Here is a 19,574-nt window from a genome sequence, read left to right as displayed (position 1 = left end):
AGAGACGTTAATTAAATGCTTTATGCTAATAAAGCCAGTAGGTAAAGATTTAATTGTATGGAGTATCACGCCCATAATTCGAAACCATATATTGTGCAATTCTTTGGAATATATCCATCCTATGTTCCATTGATGTTAAATGAAGAATTAATTATTAATATCGAATACCAAGAAATATATGCCAATGCCCAACAAAACTTAAGTTAGTTTTGAATTACAAAACGCATAATGTTACAATGGCATCGTTATTCTAAGATGTACGGCTGTTAATATTAAATTAAAGTAAAACGATCTCTTATGCCGGATATTATAAACAATTTGAGAAGAAAAGACAATTGCATGTTAGATGTTCATTTGTTTTATAATTGTCACAAACTACACTGAAGGTAAGATACAGAGTCGAAACGTTTGACGCAATTCATACTTAGACTTATGTTTAGACTCCATTCTTACTCATAGAGGTCATTGAAATAATCGATGTTGGAAAGGGACCTTATAAGCACATTTAAAAACCCAAAAAATCCAAAAATGTAAAATTAGAAAATAACTATACTTTTGACAGTTTAAAACTAAACGCTTTTTGAGTTAATTTCTGTAAAAAAATCAATTAATAATATAATTTACCTTGCCCTTGACCCAGTTATACTGTTTCAGACATAATTGCATTTAATCGGCCCAGACTCGTGCCCATAATGGCTAAATGATTCATAATTTACTAAAGTAATAAATTAAGGGACATTAATACGATTATTGACTCAAATTATTACAAAAATTGTCTGTCATTATCGTTAATTTTATTTGGGAATTCATTGGCAAAATGAGTCAAATATTTATAGAGTTTACTAACGTAATTCTATCATGGATTACGTGTTACAGCATGTTGCCACGTTACAATTATAAGCTCCATTTCTCTTAGAAAACATCGCTTAGTTAATGTTGACATCCTAAGGGCCTGTTTCACAATGTATGGATAAAGTACCAAAGAGCTATGCAACACATATTCGAAACATAAAGGTTCCGAATAAGATACTTCGCATTTCATGTAAAATTGCGCTATCTAACAGTCGTGAAACGCAACATAAGTGTTTATCCTATCAATAAGTAATAAATAGCTTATAAACTTATTCTGATATTGTAAAACAGACCCTAAGTTTAATAAATAAGATATTTGCTATATAAATTTAAATCAATGGTATTCAAGTGAGTAATTGCGCTGCCCATTATGTGCCTCATGTAATTGACGGCTTGATAGCGCCGATGAGATCACAAATTTCACTTCTAGATATTAGGTATAATCCAGAACATCAGCAGTGTTGGCCTAGTGGCTTCGGCGTGCGACTCTCATCCCTGAGGTCGTAGGTTCGAACCCCGTGTGCACCAATGGATTCTTATGAGCATTTTACAATCCCTTGAACGGTGAAGCAAAACATCGTGAGGAAACCGACTGTAGACCCTAAAGTCGTCGGCATGTGTCACTAGAGGACGATCACCTACTTGCCTATATAAACAGATTCAGAAATCTGAGGCCAAGACCTAAAGTTGTAGGGCCAAAGATTTTTTTTTACCAAACTTAGATTGCTTCTAAATTTAAATTCCAATGACACAATTTATTAAAGCGTAGGTAGCCTACAATCATTCCATGTGTCATAATAGTTTTGAATTTAATTCAATACCCATGCCAAATAATATTAACGTATTTATGACATTAATGATCAAATTAAAACCGAAGTGTTTAGGCCCTCCTATTCATCTATACATCCATATGTACATTACGCTAGAATAAGAAAAATACTTTGAAAATATTAATAAATTATTTTTTTATAACTGTACATTTTCATAACTAACATATATTATTTTAAGCTAAGTGGTAAAAAGTCTTATATTACAATGAAATTATAGTCTTTGACGTATTTTTGGTTTACGAGCGATTTATGCTGATTAAAAACTAAAATTACTAGATATAATGCCACAATTGTATTAAAAAGCCTATTGCACCGTACCCTGACCATACTAGGAGCGTGCTAAGAATAATATACAGATGCGACAGTTTTTTGGTTATAAAGTGCCTTTCTGAGCTCGGTTTCGTACCCGATACGTTCTTAATACGCTCATAATCGATCGAATGATACAGTTAAACAAAAAAAAGTATCACCTCCCAAAGTTACATTCAAACTAAATTGATGTTTGAACAATTTTAGTTACACACACAGTTAATAACAATTGTGTAACACTCGCTGCTAATGAAATCCGATACATTAAATTAATTGCTTAAAATTTACATTAACATTTCTTAGTTCAATATCAGCGCTGATTCCGATTATTATTAAGATAGGATCACCATCAGTATCGTTATTAGAAGTTACAGGGAACAGATCTTTTCAACAGAAAATCTCGTCCATGTTCATATGATCGGAATCGGTGCTGATATTGTGTAGTTAACAGATTTTATCTTTCCATATAAACAATATCAAGACATCTCAGAATGTTTGTCATTCGTCCACAAATTGTCTATTGTTTTTAGTAAATTAAATACAATTCCGTGTATAATCTAATTTATATGATTATAGTCTGTTAGCATTTGGTTGTGACTAGAGAAACGCAGCAAAGCAATCTGAAACAAAAATGAGTTTTACTTTAGTATAGTGGACGACTTGAACATTTTTCGCTGAAATAAAATCAATTTAATAATAACATCGTTTACAAACAGCGGGAACAAGATAGCTTCCTTCAAAATATCGTCACAAGTATAATGAAATATGATTAAGAGTATATTTATCAAGCATTGGTACGCTCTTTTCTTGAGCGAGGTCAAATTGGTTAGGAAATACATCGGTCCACTATTTCTGACCTTACAACTTTAAATATACTTGTATAACAATATATAACATCCTGTATATAAAAGATGATAACTAATGAAAAATTAAAAGCCACTCGCGCGGCCAATAATAATAGTAGCAACAAACAGATAAGGGTAAAAAACCGCCTTCACCGGGGAAGGCGATTTACACTGCGTACTTCGCTCACTCCAGTGAGCTTCCGTCCTGCCATTCAGGCGATTGACCACCCCGCGACGGCCTAAACCGAAGTGTGAGTCTCAAAGGAACAAAACAGCCCGAGCTGAACTGTAAAGGCTCTTAAAGCAAACAGCGAGATTCCATAAAAAAAAAACAATAGAAAGTATTGTTATTAAAAATCGATCTTTTCAACTCAAAATTTGATTACGTAAAACCCTTTCATTATCTATTCGATAGCTACTAATTGTAATAGCTCTGACACTTATGCCGACCTGAATTACGAGACACATCATTAAGGTCAACCTGACGACCCTTGTTTGGGTTCTTGACTTTATCACGTGTAAGGGTCTATGTCAACACTTATATAACCTTCTGCTCAGCGGTCTTACTATATACTTTCTAATAGTAGAACGTGTTGTGAATACCACTTAACAAAAGGTGAGGCAAAAATCAGTACAAATCATGACAAATTCAAAAAGGCAGTAAAGATGCATGTTATAATGAACATAGTTGACTAAAATTGTGACGGCTAATGGCGACGTGTATCTCGCTCGTATATATACATATTAATATTAATTTTCTCATGTAAATATAATATATCTGTTTTGTAATGAGAAATAAAGTTCTTTAAACATTACATTATTATAATAGGGAGGGACTGTCTTTTTCCAGGCAACTGTTTCATTTTTTAACTGTCAATTTGTATTTGACTTTTGTAATGTTAATACCATTATGTATGGTCCACGATTAATCTTGCTTGCTGAAAGTTGCTTGATTAAAGCATTTATGTTAATTTGATTAAATCGAATACAGCGTGTATATCTGACGATATTTTGAATGTTGATTTGTAGTTAATATATTAATATATTTTTATTATTTTATTTAATTAATTATAATTTATTTTTATGAGCTATTTAAAATGTTCTACAAGGCGATTTTATTGCTCCGTCTTCTGCCTTTAATTCGTCTATCCTAGACGCCTTACGCCTAAACCATTGTTGACCACCTAAGATAGATATCTTAATCCAAATAATGATAAAAGGGTGCCAATAACCAATCCACGAATTGTAATAGTCATCTGTTGATACAAGCTATCCATGGTAGGTCGGATCGGTGTATTTGGATAGACCTTTGTATGAAAATGACAGTTACACTGTGTCAATATGCCATCTTAAGATTTTAACTTATCTGTACCAGTTTTTGAAAAAGCAAGGATGCAGATAGCAGATCGATGGACAGCACGGCCTGATCTCAGATTGTTTTATATCTGAGATTGTGGATTAATTATTGGTTTCTGGCGTTTGAGGTGAGCTTTTTATTTTAGTAGGTTGATCGTATATTATCGGTAAATCACTGTATTAAACTCGCACTGAGTACTTGTGAATTTTGAGCACATTAATAAAATGGGTTAAAATTACCTCAAATCCATTTATGGCAAATACAGATTGGCTATAGCTGACAACGTAAGTATCGTTAATGCTGTTTGTACACTTGAACCTGAAACAAAGAAAATTGATCTATATTATTATTTATACAATTTAATATAGAACCAGCATTATCTTCATTTATTATAAATCCAAAACTAACCTAAGATTTTCAACTCTATAATGCTATGCATAATGTATTATGGTTTCATGTTAACGTCAAAGTTATTATTGAAGAGTTCGCAAAAAATCTACCTAGATATATATGTACGAAATCTTAGCGGACTGTATTAGTAATTTAAAATAATATGAATTATTTTTCAAATATATGTTAAATAGATGTAAGAGACAATAATGTAACAATACTTTAGATTAACATCATATTATAGTTGTTATGAATGAACCTAAATGACTGCTGAACAAATCTTACGCGGAGTTGGAGATGCTATTTACACACATAAACACTTACTCATCCACTCATGGTTTGGTATATAACTGAAGCAAATTAGTAATTTATAAATTGTAAAAATACGTTGTTAAATTTAAAATTGAAAAAAAAATCGTTATGTAAGAACTAGAAACCTTGACTTAAGTATTTTTTACTTAAAATGACCCTAACAATTGTCATGCATTATTTTTGTTTTCAAATTACTGATTACATATAAAATTACATTCTTATTACATAGTGCTTTAATCTGTTAAATAATTAATTGGGTAGTATTTACAATATTCTTAATCTACATATATATTAATAATCGAAATATAAAATTATTTGCCATTAAAACTTAGAACAAATTTAAAAAATGGTCCCTTTCACGCTGGCAGCATTTCCTCGCTATGTATGACATATTTATTCGTTGAACAAAGATATCACCAGCTCTGCTGTCACCGGTACTATCTACTAGCCGCAAACTTAAATCTTTAATTAGCGCCTGTGCACTTGAACCCCATGTCCCAAGAGTATATTATATACTACTCCAAAGGGAACAAAATCGAAGTTGGAGGAAAGACACTTATATATGAGCCGATTAATATTTTCTGCCTGCGAGGCTAACGTGTCCACACAAGAAACATTCCATACGAAAGCACATCGCATTCTCCAAGGCGACATCGCATTCTTCCGATATTTTATTTATTTATTTAGTATTTAAATAAGAACATATTCAAGCAGCAAACAGAAAATTCCTACATAACCTCTTTACAAACATCTATTCATGTCACCAACGCGTTTATAATATTATCCCCGTTACATTATAACATTTTACAATAGCATAGTAAATTGGGACAGATTCCAGTGCACAATTCGTCCGACAGTGTAGCGGAAATGCATTCAGTGCGCACTATAGTCCTGGGTATTAGCGCTATGTAAATGGGACGCTTGTATCAACTGACATGATTCCGAAAGGAATTTATCTTTATCCCTCTTAAATATCGGTAAATTGTCCCGAGTTTCATCAAATACGAATTCGTGTACGGTATGTTACTGTAGTTATAGTTATTAAAACTATTTGAAATATGTAAAGAATAAGCTTACACTACGTCACCGATCTCTCTGATGAATACGCAGTATGCGTTCCATCCCACTCAAACGCACCTGCGCTACGTCACCGATCTCTCTGATGAATACGCAGTATGCGTTCTATCCCACTCTAACGCACCGGCGCTTCGTCACCGATCACGCCAGACCGATGTAAAACACAGTATGCGTTTTTTCCCGCTGTAACGCGTATTGGCTGCACATTTATTAAGTCATCGTGTGTTAGGTTTATTTTTGTAACGGAATTTCTTGATTCGGTCGCCGCGCTCAATGCTCGCGATAAAAAGTTAAGCTTAAGAAGTTTTGGTCTAATTTTATATAGGTAATCCGCGTTGACACCATTGACATCGGTCTCTGTACTCAGTGGCAAAGAATTTTATATCTCCTGTTTACAACGTAGTCTCCACGAATAAACTCTTTTTGTAGGCTGGCTACGGACGACTTACATTGTGTGATTTATACGCTGTAGGTATATAAGGTGAAAACAAACTTTCGGTATTATAATTTCATATCTTTTTCTGGTCTTAGTCAAATTACATTTGTACTCTATTATATCTATAATGTATAATTATATGTATAATTGACATAATAGAATTAATTTTGTCTGATTAGACTGATCATTCTACTTCATGGATACTATGATGGATACTTGATACTCATCAACATAGTTAAATATAGCAATTAATTAATCAAAATACAAATTAAACCTGTAAAACGTCTAACAATTTATAATCCTAAGGGAAGATTGATAGCCGTTAATTGAAAATATACTTAAGAAAATCTCGTTAAGGATTTAAACAACAAATTAATTGATCAAATTAAATACTTGCTTAAATATTTTGTTCGTTTGGTTTTAGATATTGGTTTTAACGTTTTGTTACATATATTTATGGTATGTATCTATTTATTATACAAAAACCTACTTTAACTTTAAAAAATGTTTACTTATATACAGACAAGTTTTTTTTTACAAACCCTTTTACAATAAAATTAAATCAAATCAGTCCATCCATCAAAAGTATAACATAGACATAAACATACTTTTACCGTAAGAAGCTGTGAGGTCCATATAATACCAAGTCGGTTAATTTACACAAGCCCTACTTAAGGGACCTTCTGTCGCAAGTTATTACTTAATTAGCTAACCTAAGAAAATCTTATACTGACCATATAAATATTAAATATCTTGTGTGTTTTAATCTAATTTATGATATTATATATTACTTTTTATAGTTATAATTTTAAAACTGCTACTGTGAATACTCTGTGTTTATACAATGCCTGCTTGGTCACAAAGCTTTCAGTTATATCCACTAAGAATAGATCAAAAATTTCTTGAACTGTGAGATTAATATGCCGGCCGTGACGTTTTTTTGCTCGACGATTTTGGCAGATAAATGTCTTAAAAGTTCTCACAAAACAATGTTCAATCACTTAAAGAAACTGTTAACATTACATACACACACCAGACGTATATATTTTCTCTGAAAATAATTCTTCAAAAGAAGTCAGGCATAGATATTTTTTATAATATAAATTTTTACCTCTTGAACCAACAGCTGCTGCTAACTGCATGTCTGCAGCGGTTGGCATCTCTGGTGTCGTACTGATAGGACCTGGAGGCAAAGATATTTAAGAATTAAAAAAGCAAGAATTATATAAACTACTTAATCACGTCATACATGTGGAGATTGCACAAGCTAAGTGATAGTTCAGTAATCACTAAATGTTTAAGGTAAATATTAATTTTAGAAGCACAACTGAGTCTTTTGATTTTGGATTGTCGTTTCTTGGGCAAATAGCAAAGGAGTGGTCTTTGCCCCTTTCCATATAAATTGTCATTGTGTCAATCGCATTTATTTTTCAGTAAACTCCAAATGTCGGACTATAAAAGTGATAACTATTTGGTTAATATGTATTACTCAAATCTGCTACATTACCTTGCATCGGTTGTACGCTCTTACTTTAACTGAATAGTTAAAGCTAATTTACATGCATTAAAATCATAAAACAATACGAAATCACAACAAATAAAACTTGTCAACGAGGAAGATTAATTAATAAAAGCAGGTTTTCCACCATTTCTATAAGATAATTTTTCCAACAATAGCTTAAACGAAGCATAAAATTATTCGCGAGGACTGCAGGAAATGTGCCTTCCTCCTCGTTTAGATAGCTGGCCAAACTTGCCGCTGATAAAAAGCTTAAAGCCTTACCACAATTTATATCCGAAATTGTTATTTTCATGCCTACCTTGAGACACGTTTCTTTCTTCCGCTTTAATGAGCTATAAAGCGCTTAAATTGCTCGTTTTCAAGTTTAAATGTAACAAGACGATATCTGTTCACAATTAAGATTGTTCAAGTTTGTTGTTATATATTGTATTTCATATTAATTACATACTCTAGATTTAAATTAAGCAATTTAACTCCAGGTGTATAAGAAAATCATCTGTCTATATTTCAATTTGTATGTAATAATGAATTGTATTTTTGAGATCAGTAAAATGATAATTTTTTTTATTATTTTCTATTTTTTTATAGAACAGGGGGCAAACGGGCAGGAGGCTCACCTGATGTTAAGTGAAACTGCCGCCCATGGTCACTCTCACTGCCAGAGGACTCGCGAGTGCGTTGCCGGCCTCTTAAGAATTGGTACGCTCTTTTCTTGAAGGATCCTTCAAGAAATGTCTAAATGGTTCGGAAATACTTCAGTGGGCAGCTGGTTCCACAAAGTGGTGGTGCGCGGCAAAAACTGCCTTGAGAAACGCGCAGTTGTGGAACGGCGGACGTCGAGGAATATTTCACAAATCGTGAAAAATATATCTGTCACCATTTAATGCAAACCTGGATGGACGAGCTATAGTGGACACAAATAGTCCGTTTCGCTTGCAAAAACTTGCATTCGCACCAGTTGATTTTTACGCTTGATTAGTTAGTATTTATGCAAAACTATGTAAGAGAGCGAAACCCACAATTCCAAGTATGCCGTCTAAAAGCGAAATAAAGCGAAACGCCGGGGCGGGAGCTTGTGAGCTATAAAGCGCTTAAATTGCTTGTTTTAAATAAACATCTTTGCGGTGCCGACGACGATATCCTGAGACTTTAAATTTTCATTTTCGTGAAAAACTCGCAATTGTGTTTTTATTGCGGTTACAATTGTTTGGCAGTAAAATGTAATGGCGGGATTTGTTTATCTATGTAATTTGTTTTTAATTTACGATTATGATTTTTTTTGTTTTGAAACTTGTAATTTAAAATAAGAAACGCTGTGCACTTTGTCTCTTGCTTAATGAAGCAAAATGCGAATCTATGTTTGGACTTAGTCGAAATAAATGTGGTGAACATATTGTTGAGTCAGATGTTATTGAATTATTTCCACACCTTTTCTAATGTTTAAGACATCCTTACAAAGGTAGCGTAATATATCGTTTTCTTTATGTGTGAAAAGGAAAGTCATATTTCTGCGTTTGTTCATTGACGTTTTTGATTGTATTTGGCCAAATGCAGACAAAACAAATGTTATCTCGCGTATCCAGGACATCCATATCTTTGTGTTTTAACTAATTGGCTATGAAGACGATCACACCCTGTTAAATTCTACATAAACCCCTCGCAATGTGATAGTAGGGTCAACATAATAGATCACATTTGACATCTGTCAATTTAGATTCATAGTGTTGGAGACATTCAGTTCTCTTTAAAACAGAAATTGTTTATGAAATGAAAGACATGAAAGTAAATCGTAAAATGACTTTCTTTTGTCATTATTACAAATGAAAAAAACGGAATTTTTAAAATTGAAACAATTGTGCATTTTTTTAAAATAAATAAAGATTTTTACCCAGCGTACTTACGCCTACCAACGTAACCTACTTAGGTTACGTTAAAATTTTTGTTTGTCAAATCAAATCAACATTCGTTTATTCAGTTTAGATGCGTCTTATCAAAAACGTTTACAAAATTCGCGACAGCAAAAGTACGCCATCCGTTCGCAAAACTATCAGGAAGCCTTGTTCTGGGAAGAACGGGCAAGAAACTCAGCAAGTTTTACCATCCCTCTACATAACAATAATTCAAAGGAAAATGTCAAATGTGATAACCCTATATTAGCTACAGTGCTTAATACTCCTAACATACGGTGTTCTACGTTAAATAAGCTTGTACGGTATTAATGACCTCACCTGGATAGTATATAGCCTCTTTCCGCACTGCGTACTTGGCTTGCGGTATCCTAAGTGTGCATATGAACTCAGCTGCGGAAGGCAGGTCAGCGTCGAGTAGCGTCACCGTCGCCACAGCAGAATACCGCCCATTGACTAGCTTTAGGTGATGTGATACGCCATCTAAGTGCCTGAAAAAGATATAGCAATATTATATTTGATGGATATATATTTCTTGACGAATCAAGAACAAAATAAAAATGATTAATGAACAATGTATGTATGTATTGAGAGTCTTAATCGAAACATAACTACGCATACATATTTTACACTTTATCTTATTGCCTAACTGCCCCCATGAACTTCGTTGCTATTTAATGTGATTTAAGTTAGCCTACGTGTTTAGTATATACCAACATGGAACATTTTGCTGTGCTATCTCAAATACTTTTCGGTCTTCCGGATCGAAAACGTTTTAGGTTGTTCTTTGAATTTTCCTCTATATGAACATAAAAGATCATGTCATAAGTTTTTAATTAACGAATAAAAAATAGGGGTTAACTGTATAGGGTTGTATGTATGGTGTGTAAATAAAAAATAATCCTTTATTGAAGAATATATATTTTCGGATAGTAATACACTAAGGCGATTTTTAAAATCTAGTATTGTAAACCTTTATTGCCATACATAAGGTGTTTTTCCTTAACAGTTCCAGATTGATTTCTGGCAAAGCCAATTTCTTCTCATGCCTACTTCTTAATTCGACTTAAAAATATTTACATAATAACAGACAGACACTAACACGTTGTACGGTGTTTTCCTTCACCGTACAAGCGACTGTTGAATGCATACGTAGATTGGAAACGTGCGTAGTCTTTGTTAATCTCAGGGATAGTCGCACGCTGATGAACTGAACTGCTGATGAATGGCTTCAGCCAATAGGCCAACACAGCTCATTTATATTAGGAATAGCATATAAAAAAGGAATTTAGAGACTTGTGGACCCGAATACAGTAAGTGAAATCTCGAATAATTAACATATAAACAAAAATTACATTGTTTATTAAATGAATATCAATATTCTTTTTTAAATTAAACAATAATTCAAAATGGTTTTATTTCGGTATCGAATTCTAGCGTATAGCAGTGGATACGAACGTCAATTGTTATGATTATATAATTATATTAAAAATAAGCCGTTTATCGCTAAGAAACGTACAATTGAATATTAATTTCACGGGGACAAAATGTATAATTCTAAACACGAATTTAAACCCAAACGTTAATTATTCCGCAATCCGTTTTAAAAATTTATTGCCGACATAATGGGGAAAATTTCATATATCAAACGGGTTATGAAAATGACATTTAATAAAGTAATTTGGGAGGCGCTGGCAGCCTCCCAGGTGACATAGGCTCTTAGTTTTAATCACCGATACCTTGCCAAGTACACGGCTAGTTCTTAATAATCTTAACCTAAATTTTAATGTTAAATCACATCACATTTAATTGAACTCTGTAAAGAAGTCTTTTGTTTCTTTCTGTCAAATTGTGCTGAAAAGAGACGGAACGATGCCTGATTTTTCATACAAAAGCAGGCTTTTTGTCGTGTGCAAGGCCCCTTGTCTATTAAGAACAAGCCAAGAAACTGAGCCGAATTTTGTTTGTGAGAATAATGTATGAAAATGTATTCAAGCTGAGAGTTTTTAAAACTTTTTATGCTCTGTGGACGAGATTTAGTGCTAAGTATGACTTCTCTGAGATCGCGCCAAGTCTCAACTGTGAATCTAACTTTAAAGAGGAGTAGCAACTTAATATACAAAACGTTTTTGAAGTGAAACTTCTGTAGGCGTATAATGGTAAATTTTTCCCAAGGAAAGTCACAAAGACGTGCGGCGTTTTGGTTGAAAAAAAGAGAGAGACTGATTGAGAGAGCGAGAAAGGGAGATCGAGAAAAATACACGCTATTGGTTGATGTATTCGTTTAGTAGTTATACATTATAACTTTAGATGGCAATTCTGTCGCATAACGCCTTGAAACGCGGATTTTTTATTTATTTATATTAATATTACCACGTTTACAGTGTGTAAACAGTGTGAATATGTGAATATAAAAACATGCAGTGATCATATACTGGTACATAACCATCTATTAGGGCGTTTATTTTAGTCATAATTAATTTACAAAGAAGTTTCACTTCTGACATATGTATTATTATATATTATTTTATATTAGTGTTATACTTAATCTAATTAAATGGCTCTTAGCGCTAAAGACCTAAAGTACTTAGGCTAAATAAAACGATCCTTGACAAAGGGTACAAGAAAATGTGTAGTTAATGTTCACAGTATTACAGCCTCATACGTATTTCAAAAGAATTAAGCAGGCCTTTGACGCATTGAATCACATTATATTCTTTACAAAAACTTTTTGTATGAATGCTGCGAAGCCGACACCATTGAAAGAATTATTTTAATTACGTACGTTTGTTCCAACATTAATCACTGACTGTATAATTATTAAAATTACAACCCCCATTTTATAAAAGGAAACACTAGATAATATTATTTCTTGTAATTACAAACTACTGAGTAAATTTAAAATATTTCGGCGATTAAAATGTAAGTGTATTATATAAGTAAATAAGTTAAAAATATAATTGTAGTTAATTATAATATACGTAATAACTAACCTTAAATTATTAAAATATATTATTAAAAGGAGTCCCTTAGTATATTAATACGTATTGCTTCAATCCGAACTAAAAATGTGTCATCGGCAATGCCGACTGTATTAATAATTGTTGGTAGTTGTTATTTTCTTTCGCCTTAGTTTTATTTTTAAAAGGCTTCTGCTTAGTTCGATTGATGTATGGCATGTCTTTGGTACTATTGGAATGCCACAGCTTAAAGAATATTTATTCTGTAATACCATTTCGTTCAAGGCATCCTTCAAAGGCCGTGTGAGGCCAACAGGGAATACAAACACATTAAGTATGTATTTAAAAAGTATTGTTGAGCTGTCAAGTAAGAAAATACCAAGAGTAGCAAAAGTAATAGTGTAAAGGAAAGAACTTCTTTAGTGCCTTTTTGGCTAAATAATAAGTTGAGACAGACGTGAGCACTATATCTTTACACCTAACCTAAATAAAGTTCACAAAAGCGTGGTTTAACCCTTGGGAATTCATGTTTCTCGACAAACTGTTCAAAGTTACCGTTAATTGGTTTTATCCTTATGGGAACAATTTATTTAACAATATAATTACGTCGCTAATATTATAAACTCGATCTATAAGATTATTTTTAATATAATATATGCCTTCATCATGCATTTGCATTTTGTTACTACTAACATAGCTGAAACTTTCTCCGTGTCTACGCGTGCAGCGGGTACTTCAATGAAGCCATTTTGTTGTTCCGTTTCTTACATATTAGTTGAACACAATACTTTATCGATAACAGTATGGTGATTGAAAAATTATGTTTTTAAAGTTTTACATAAAATCTTACATCACTACATAGTATAAAACAAAGTCGCTTTATCTGTCCCTATGTCCCTTTGTATGCTTAAATCTTTGAAACTACGCAATGGTTTTTGATGCGGTTTTTTTAAATAGATAGAGTGATTCAAGAGGAAGGTTTATATGTATAATAACATCCTTTAAATAGTGTAGAAGTACTGTTATTTTTGGGGTTTCTAATGTGATGTCGTAAATAATTACATTTTTTCCGCTTACATTGCAAACGCAGGCTGAACTCTACGAGTTTTATCAAAATAATGTACTAAGTATTGTACACAGTTTTTCTGTAGTGTATTTAGTATCAGCATTGCACCTGTGCGAAGCCGGGGCGGGTCGCTAGTATCAAATATATTTAAAATATATTAACGAAATTTTTGCAACATTATGCTCCATTGAGAACTGACTTTTCTTGTCTAGCAACACAAATAGTTAAAATATGTCGTAACTACTTCAAATATAATCTAAGGACTGTTTAATGTTAACTGATTTATCTGCAAAATTTTGATATTAAATATAAAATTGACCTTTTACAATATATTAGCTACAAGTGTAATTAATACAGTATTTACAATTTTCTTAACGTACAAAGTAATAATAAAAATCATTAAAAAGAAAATCAAAATAAATTTTAATATTTTGAAACCTGTGGCTTTACCTTTAACGTGACATGTGACAACGTCTTATAATTCGATGGAACTGGCTGCACGCACGAAAAACATGACGCATCTGGCGTTACCTCTGATCAATTTAAGGCTTGAAGTGCAAGCGAGAGCGCGCATCGAGCGATAAAGAGGCACAATAGGCTGCGTTCGGCAGCGTTCGTTCGTTAAAAAATTTACATAATTGTATTTATGAGTACAAAATATGAATGTAACTTGATCAATTCAATATTGATTTCCATATATTCCATCTCTATAAGTATATCCATACAAAATATTTATCAAACAAATAAAATTACAATTTTCTTTTAAAAATTCAACCATTCCATCAGTATTTTCTTATGACGTTGTCACGTTCAACTACAGTAAACCGACTTTACAGGCAACCGTGTTTTGTATTGATTTTATGTTTAATATAAAGTATAAATTAAAGCAAATACATCCATTAGAATTCATAATAATATGCCCTAATTCTCAAAGCGCGTGACGCCAGTGAACTAAATTTAAACCTTCAAATCCAACACAGGTGTTTGTTTTCCACACCAATAAACGCGATCGGGCTAAATGGACTGTCAAATTATTTATATGCAAATAGTTATAAGCTTTAAAGCCAAATTGGGGCATTCCAATCGGAATTGCAATAAAATGCGAAATTTAAACGAACGCGCGCAATTGGAAAAACACAGTTATTTACCAGTCAGTATAAAAAATACAACTAATTATCATTTTCGTTCCAATTATCAAATGTTAACACTTAAGTTTCTAAGTTCTTTATTTAGCTCCATTAATTAAAAATAACACAGACATATTTATGGTACAGACGATTCAGAGTATTATTTTGTTTAAAGAATAATAAAATCTTTCTAAGAGGAAATTGATTTTCTATTTCAAGTAGTTTAAAAAGTCTGTAAGTTTCACTCTGCAATATAAAGTTTTCAGGCTTGTAATATTCCACGATGTAGTTTAGATTAAAACAATTGAAAGCTGTGCTGAACGAACAAAGATAAACTTTTATCCATATAATTATCATCATTTTTGTTTTACCTTTTTTTACCAACAATATTTTTTGTTGTTAACGCAAGAGTCAAGTGTAGTAGACATCCTTAATTGTATTGCACAAATTGTTTTTAGGTAGTACATATTTCCTGGATAATTTTTCTTTACAGGCCTGTTATAGATGATCTCTTAAAGATATTATTACTATGTATATAAACACACTAGCAGCTTAATAAGCTGATACGCGCGTATTTTGAGATTTGGAGAAAATATCCAATCGATTTTTAAAAGAGTTCAATGATGGTGCACTGATTACACTTTCCGGAAGCCTATTCCAATTGGCCACTACCTGGTTTGGGTAAAAGTTATGTTGCATGGTCTTAAGTTTTAAAGAACTACCCCTCAAAAAGTGTATTTTCACTTTAAATAATTAATAGTTAATCATATTTTCGTAGTAATTCAATTAACATAGTAAGCTTGCTGACCTACAAACTATATGAAAACCCTTATCTGAAACGTTACAGGATTTACATTATCTGGCATAATATTGAAATTATGGCATGAGCAAAGCATACCGCAGTATGGAATGTGTATATCACCTATAGGAATCAAGGTGCATGAGATTACTTGGCCATGCTATTTTAATTAGGATAATGAAGTCCTCGGCGACGAACGTTTATTGGAATACGCTGAATATTAGACTAGGTACACGAGTAATATCTAAGTCGAACGGAACAGTATTGGCCTAGTGGCTTCAGCGTGCGACTCTCATACTTGAGTTCGTAGGTTCGATCCCCGGCTGTGCACTTGGACTTACTTTCTGCATTTCAACATTTAACCTTAGCTCGAAAGGTTAAGGAAAACATCATGAGAAAACCGACTCGCCTTAGTCTCAACAAATCACCTACCAATTTTTTTTGCTTTTACTTTTTTAGGATACAATATACAGAAATGCATACAAAGTAATTACTTAATTTAATTTTTACACCTCTACGAACAACTCCTATTGTTTTATTATAGAAGATTTTACTGAACTTAATGGACGACGTTTGCCGGGTCAGCTAGTAATATATACTTATATATAACGCTCATATATATTGCTGTCTTTGGTTTTTAACACATTCTGGGATATGTAAATAATATTTGGCACTGTCTAGATGTGTTCAATTTCACTTCATTACACTTGAATGAAAAGACCACGGTTCTGTTTTTACAGAAAAAATACTTGCATTTCAAAAGTAATCTTAAAGACACAGAAATAGATTCCAGCTTACACAAATTGCTATGAATACATAAAATATTGTGTGTTTGACCGTACCGCATTGCGCACTGCGGCTAACATTAATGCAATATCTTTTTGCTAAAGGGGTGAGACAATCCCACTATTACGGTAATCTCCTATCTTAGCTTTACCTCAGACCAGTTTTCTAAGCATGTCACGATTTCATGTAAGAACGGGGTTATTTTAATCACACCATAAGTTATATATAACTAGCGGATCCGACAGACGTTGTCCTGTCTACACGTCTTTAATTTCAAAATTTCAATTTTTAATAAGCCATTTTGATGAAAATTATTATTCAAATGTTATGACAATATCTAACGATCCAGCACATGGTCACACACGATATAACACAATGATAACAAAACTTTTTTTAAATTTCGGGACAGACTAAAATTAAAATTCGAATATTATTTAAAATTTGACACTGCGATGGTAGCGCCGTCTGTCGGATCCAATGTAAAACATTCCAAAATCAACAACAACTAATAAATTGAAAATTATTTAAAAAAACATTGTCCAGCGGACAAAATTGTGAATCTAAACCATTCCCAGATCCCCTTGAACACACACAAAAAATTTCGTCTAAATCGGTCCAGTCGTTTAGGAGGAGTTCAGTCACATACACACGCCCACAAGAAATATATATATTAAGATAATAATATATACCGAGATTTAAATAAAATTATAAACTGTATATTAATTTAAAAAAGATGGTAAATTAATTATGAGATTGTAGGTGATCTTTACCGATATACATCATTTGTGAGTGTCTATAACTAAACAATTCAAAGTCTTTGTGTAGTAGTCGAATTTTAAAATTTGGAAGAAAAACGGTCCAACGAAATTGTTTCTTACGAATTCTGACTTAACGATGACAGATATTTGACTTTTTCTTTCAGGCAGACGGATCCGCACATGGACATTCGCACTACCAAAAGGCTCGCATGCGCGCTGCCAGCCTTTTAAGAATTGGATCGCTCTTTTTTTAAAGGATTCTAAGTCGAATTGGTTTGGAAATACTTCAGTGAAGAAGTTGTTCGGCAGAAATTGCCTTAAGAATCGCTTAGTTGTGGAACGTCGGACGTCAAGGTGATACGGATGGTATTTTGTATTCTGCCTTGACGTCCGATGATGAAACTGAACTGCAAGTATTAGACTGAGTTCTAGAAAAGTTGTGGAGTATTAAGAATACCCATAGCGCGAAATCTTCTGTATTATAAGCACACTTACACATACACACACTCACTTTCACATCATCACAAAACAAATGAGGTAAATAATTTGTATTTTTTTGTAACTGTTTGAACCTTTTTATATAGACAATATACATACACCCTCTAGCATATATAATATATATATGTTGGAGGATTACGAACACAAAAAATATTTGTTTCTTATAAAATCGTTTTATAACATAGTAATCGTTTAGTACAAGCCTCTTAGAGTTGTAATCACTGGCTAATCGCTTCACAATACCTGTAATCAGATTATCCTTGACCATATGTAATAGTTTAACGTATGGATTCACGTTCACCTTGCATTATCATTAATGCAAAGTTATTATGCTTATCACTACATAGTATAAAACGCAGTCGCTTTCTCTGTCTCTGTCCCTTTGTATGCTTAAATCTTTGAAACTACGCAACGGATTTTGATGCGGTTTTTTTAATAGATAGAGTGATTCAAGAGGAAGGTGTGTATATATGTATTTATTAATTTATTCGGAAACCAAACAGAAACATCCTTACAGTAAAAAACAAAGTCAAAAATAAAACACAAAACAAACACACTAGATGAATCCACAATAGGTTACACTTATATCACCATATGATACAAACAATATACGATATATAATATGTATACATATATGTATAATATGTATATATGTATATTAACATCCATTAAATAGTGGAGAAATACTGTTATTTTTGAGGTTTCTAAAATGATGTCGTAAATAATTACATTTCCGCTTACATTGCAAACGCAGGCTGAACCCTACGAGTTGTATCAAAATAATGTACTAAGTATTGTACACATTGAAAAGGTCTACAAAGTCCGTGATGGTATATGTCTATATGGTATATGTCGCGTATATTAAATACGATAAATACGAGAAATAACAATACACAATAAAAACCTGCTTTTCATCAACATTGCACCCGTGCGGAGCTGGGGCGAGTCACTAGTCATATTATATACATTTTAGTTAAATGTAAGTCAAACAGCACAAAAATGATTCAATTCATCAGTTTTCAAAGAAACAGTATTCTTTGAATTTAAGTGTGAAATCAAATCCCTTCTGATTGTCATTAGAGTCTGAAAAGCGATAAAGAAAAGTCCCAATTACCTCTCAGGCGTGGCAAGAGTGAGGTTTGGGGCGGGGAAGGCGCCATCCGCCGCACAGATGACGTTCACTGTGTCATCGTCCGTCTTATTCTGCACCAGCCGGAAGTTCGTCTCCGGCGCTGAAAACATAAAAGTACCTGAGTTAAAAGAAAAAATATTCCAACGAGTAGAATGTAATAAATAAAATTATTACATAAATGTTATCTGTAATGACGTTTTTCAACTACTTCTTTTATTGTTTCTTTAAACGATTTTTGATATCTGCGATCTTTAATTTCTTAACTGATACAATTTGATTGAAGGGTAAGTATGAAAGCGATTAGATTTAGCGATTAGATTAGAATTAGCGATATTAATCTCTTTGTCTCTTTCTTTGTTTGTAGCTTTATTCTTCAATTCGGCAACAACTGTAGTTTAGTATGAAATTTTTAAAAACTATAATAGTTATTGGAATTAAAGAAAAGGTTGAAATTTTATTTCCTGTTTAATAAAAATGTACATCATATATACTATATGTTTTTACATTTAAGATTTTACATGAGGAATAACTAATATACCAAAGTGTATATATAGGTGTTAATATGTACGAATTTTAAACAATATTTTTACAGCTGAAACAATTTCCTTAAG

The 19,574-nt window shown here is 32.6% G+C and overlaps 1 protein-coding gene across 1 annotated transcript in view; it reads right to left on the bottom strand.

Annotated features, from left to right (window-relative positions):
• Positions 1 to 1,124: 1,124 nt before the first annotated feature.
• LOC110992232 overlaps positions 1,125 to 19,574 on the bottom strand; it is a 62,224-nt gene continuing 43,774 nt past the window's right edge. The window contains exons 3-7 of the mRNA XM_022257955.2: positions 18,946 to 19,063; positions 10,159 to 10,328; positions 7,520 to 7,591; positions 4,433 to 4,511; positions 1,125 to 2,611 (exon numbers count right to left, since the gene is read on the bottom strand). Coding sequence (XP_022113647.2) covers positions 4,444 to 4,511; positions 7,520 to 7,591; positions 10,159 to 10,328; positions 18,946 to 19,063 — 428 coding nt within the window. The 3' untranslated portion in view covers positions 1,125 to 2,611; positions 4,433 to 4,443. The remainder of the gene's footprint in view (positions 2,612 to 4,432; positions 4,512 to 7,519; positions 7,592 to 10,158; positions 10,329 to 18,945; positions 19,064 to 19,574) is intronic.

Source organism: Pieris rapae, chromosome 17 (genome assembly GCF_905147795.1).
Source record: "Pieris rapae chromosome 17, ilPieRapa1.1, whole genome shotgun sequence".
In the NCBI taxonomy this organism is placed as follows: Eukaryota; Metazoa; Arthropoda; class Insecta; order Lepidoptera; family Pieridae; genus Pieris; species Pieris rapae.
Note: the sequence above shows the minus strand (reverse complement) of the source record. Positions and strands in the feature narration are given on the sequence as shown.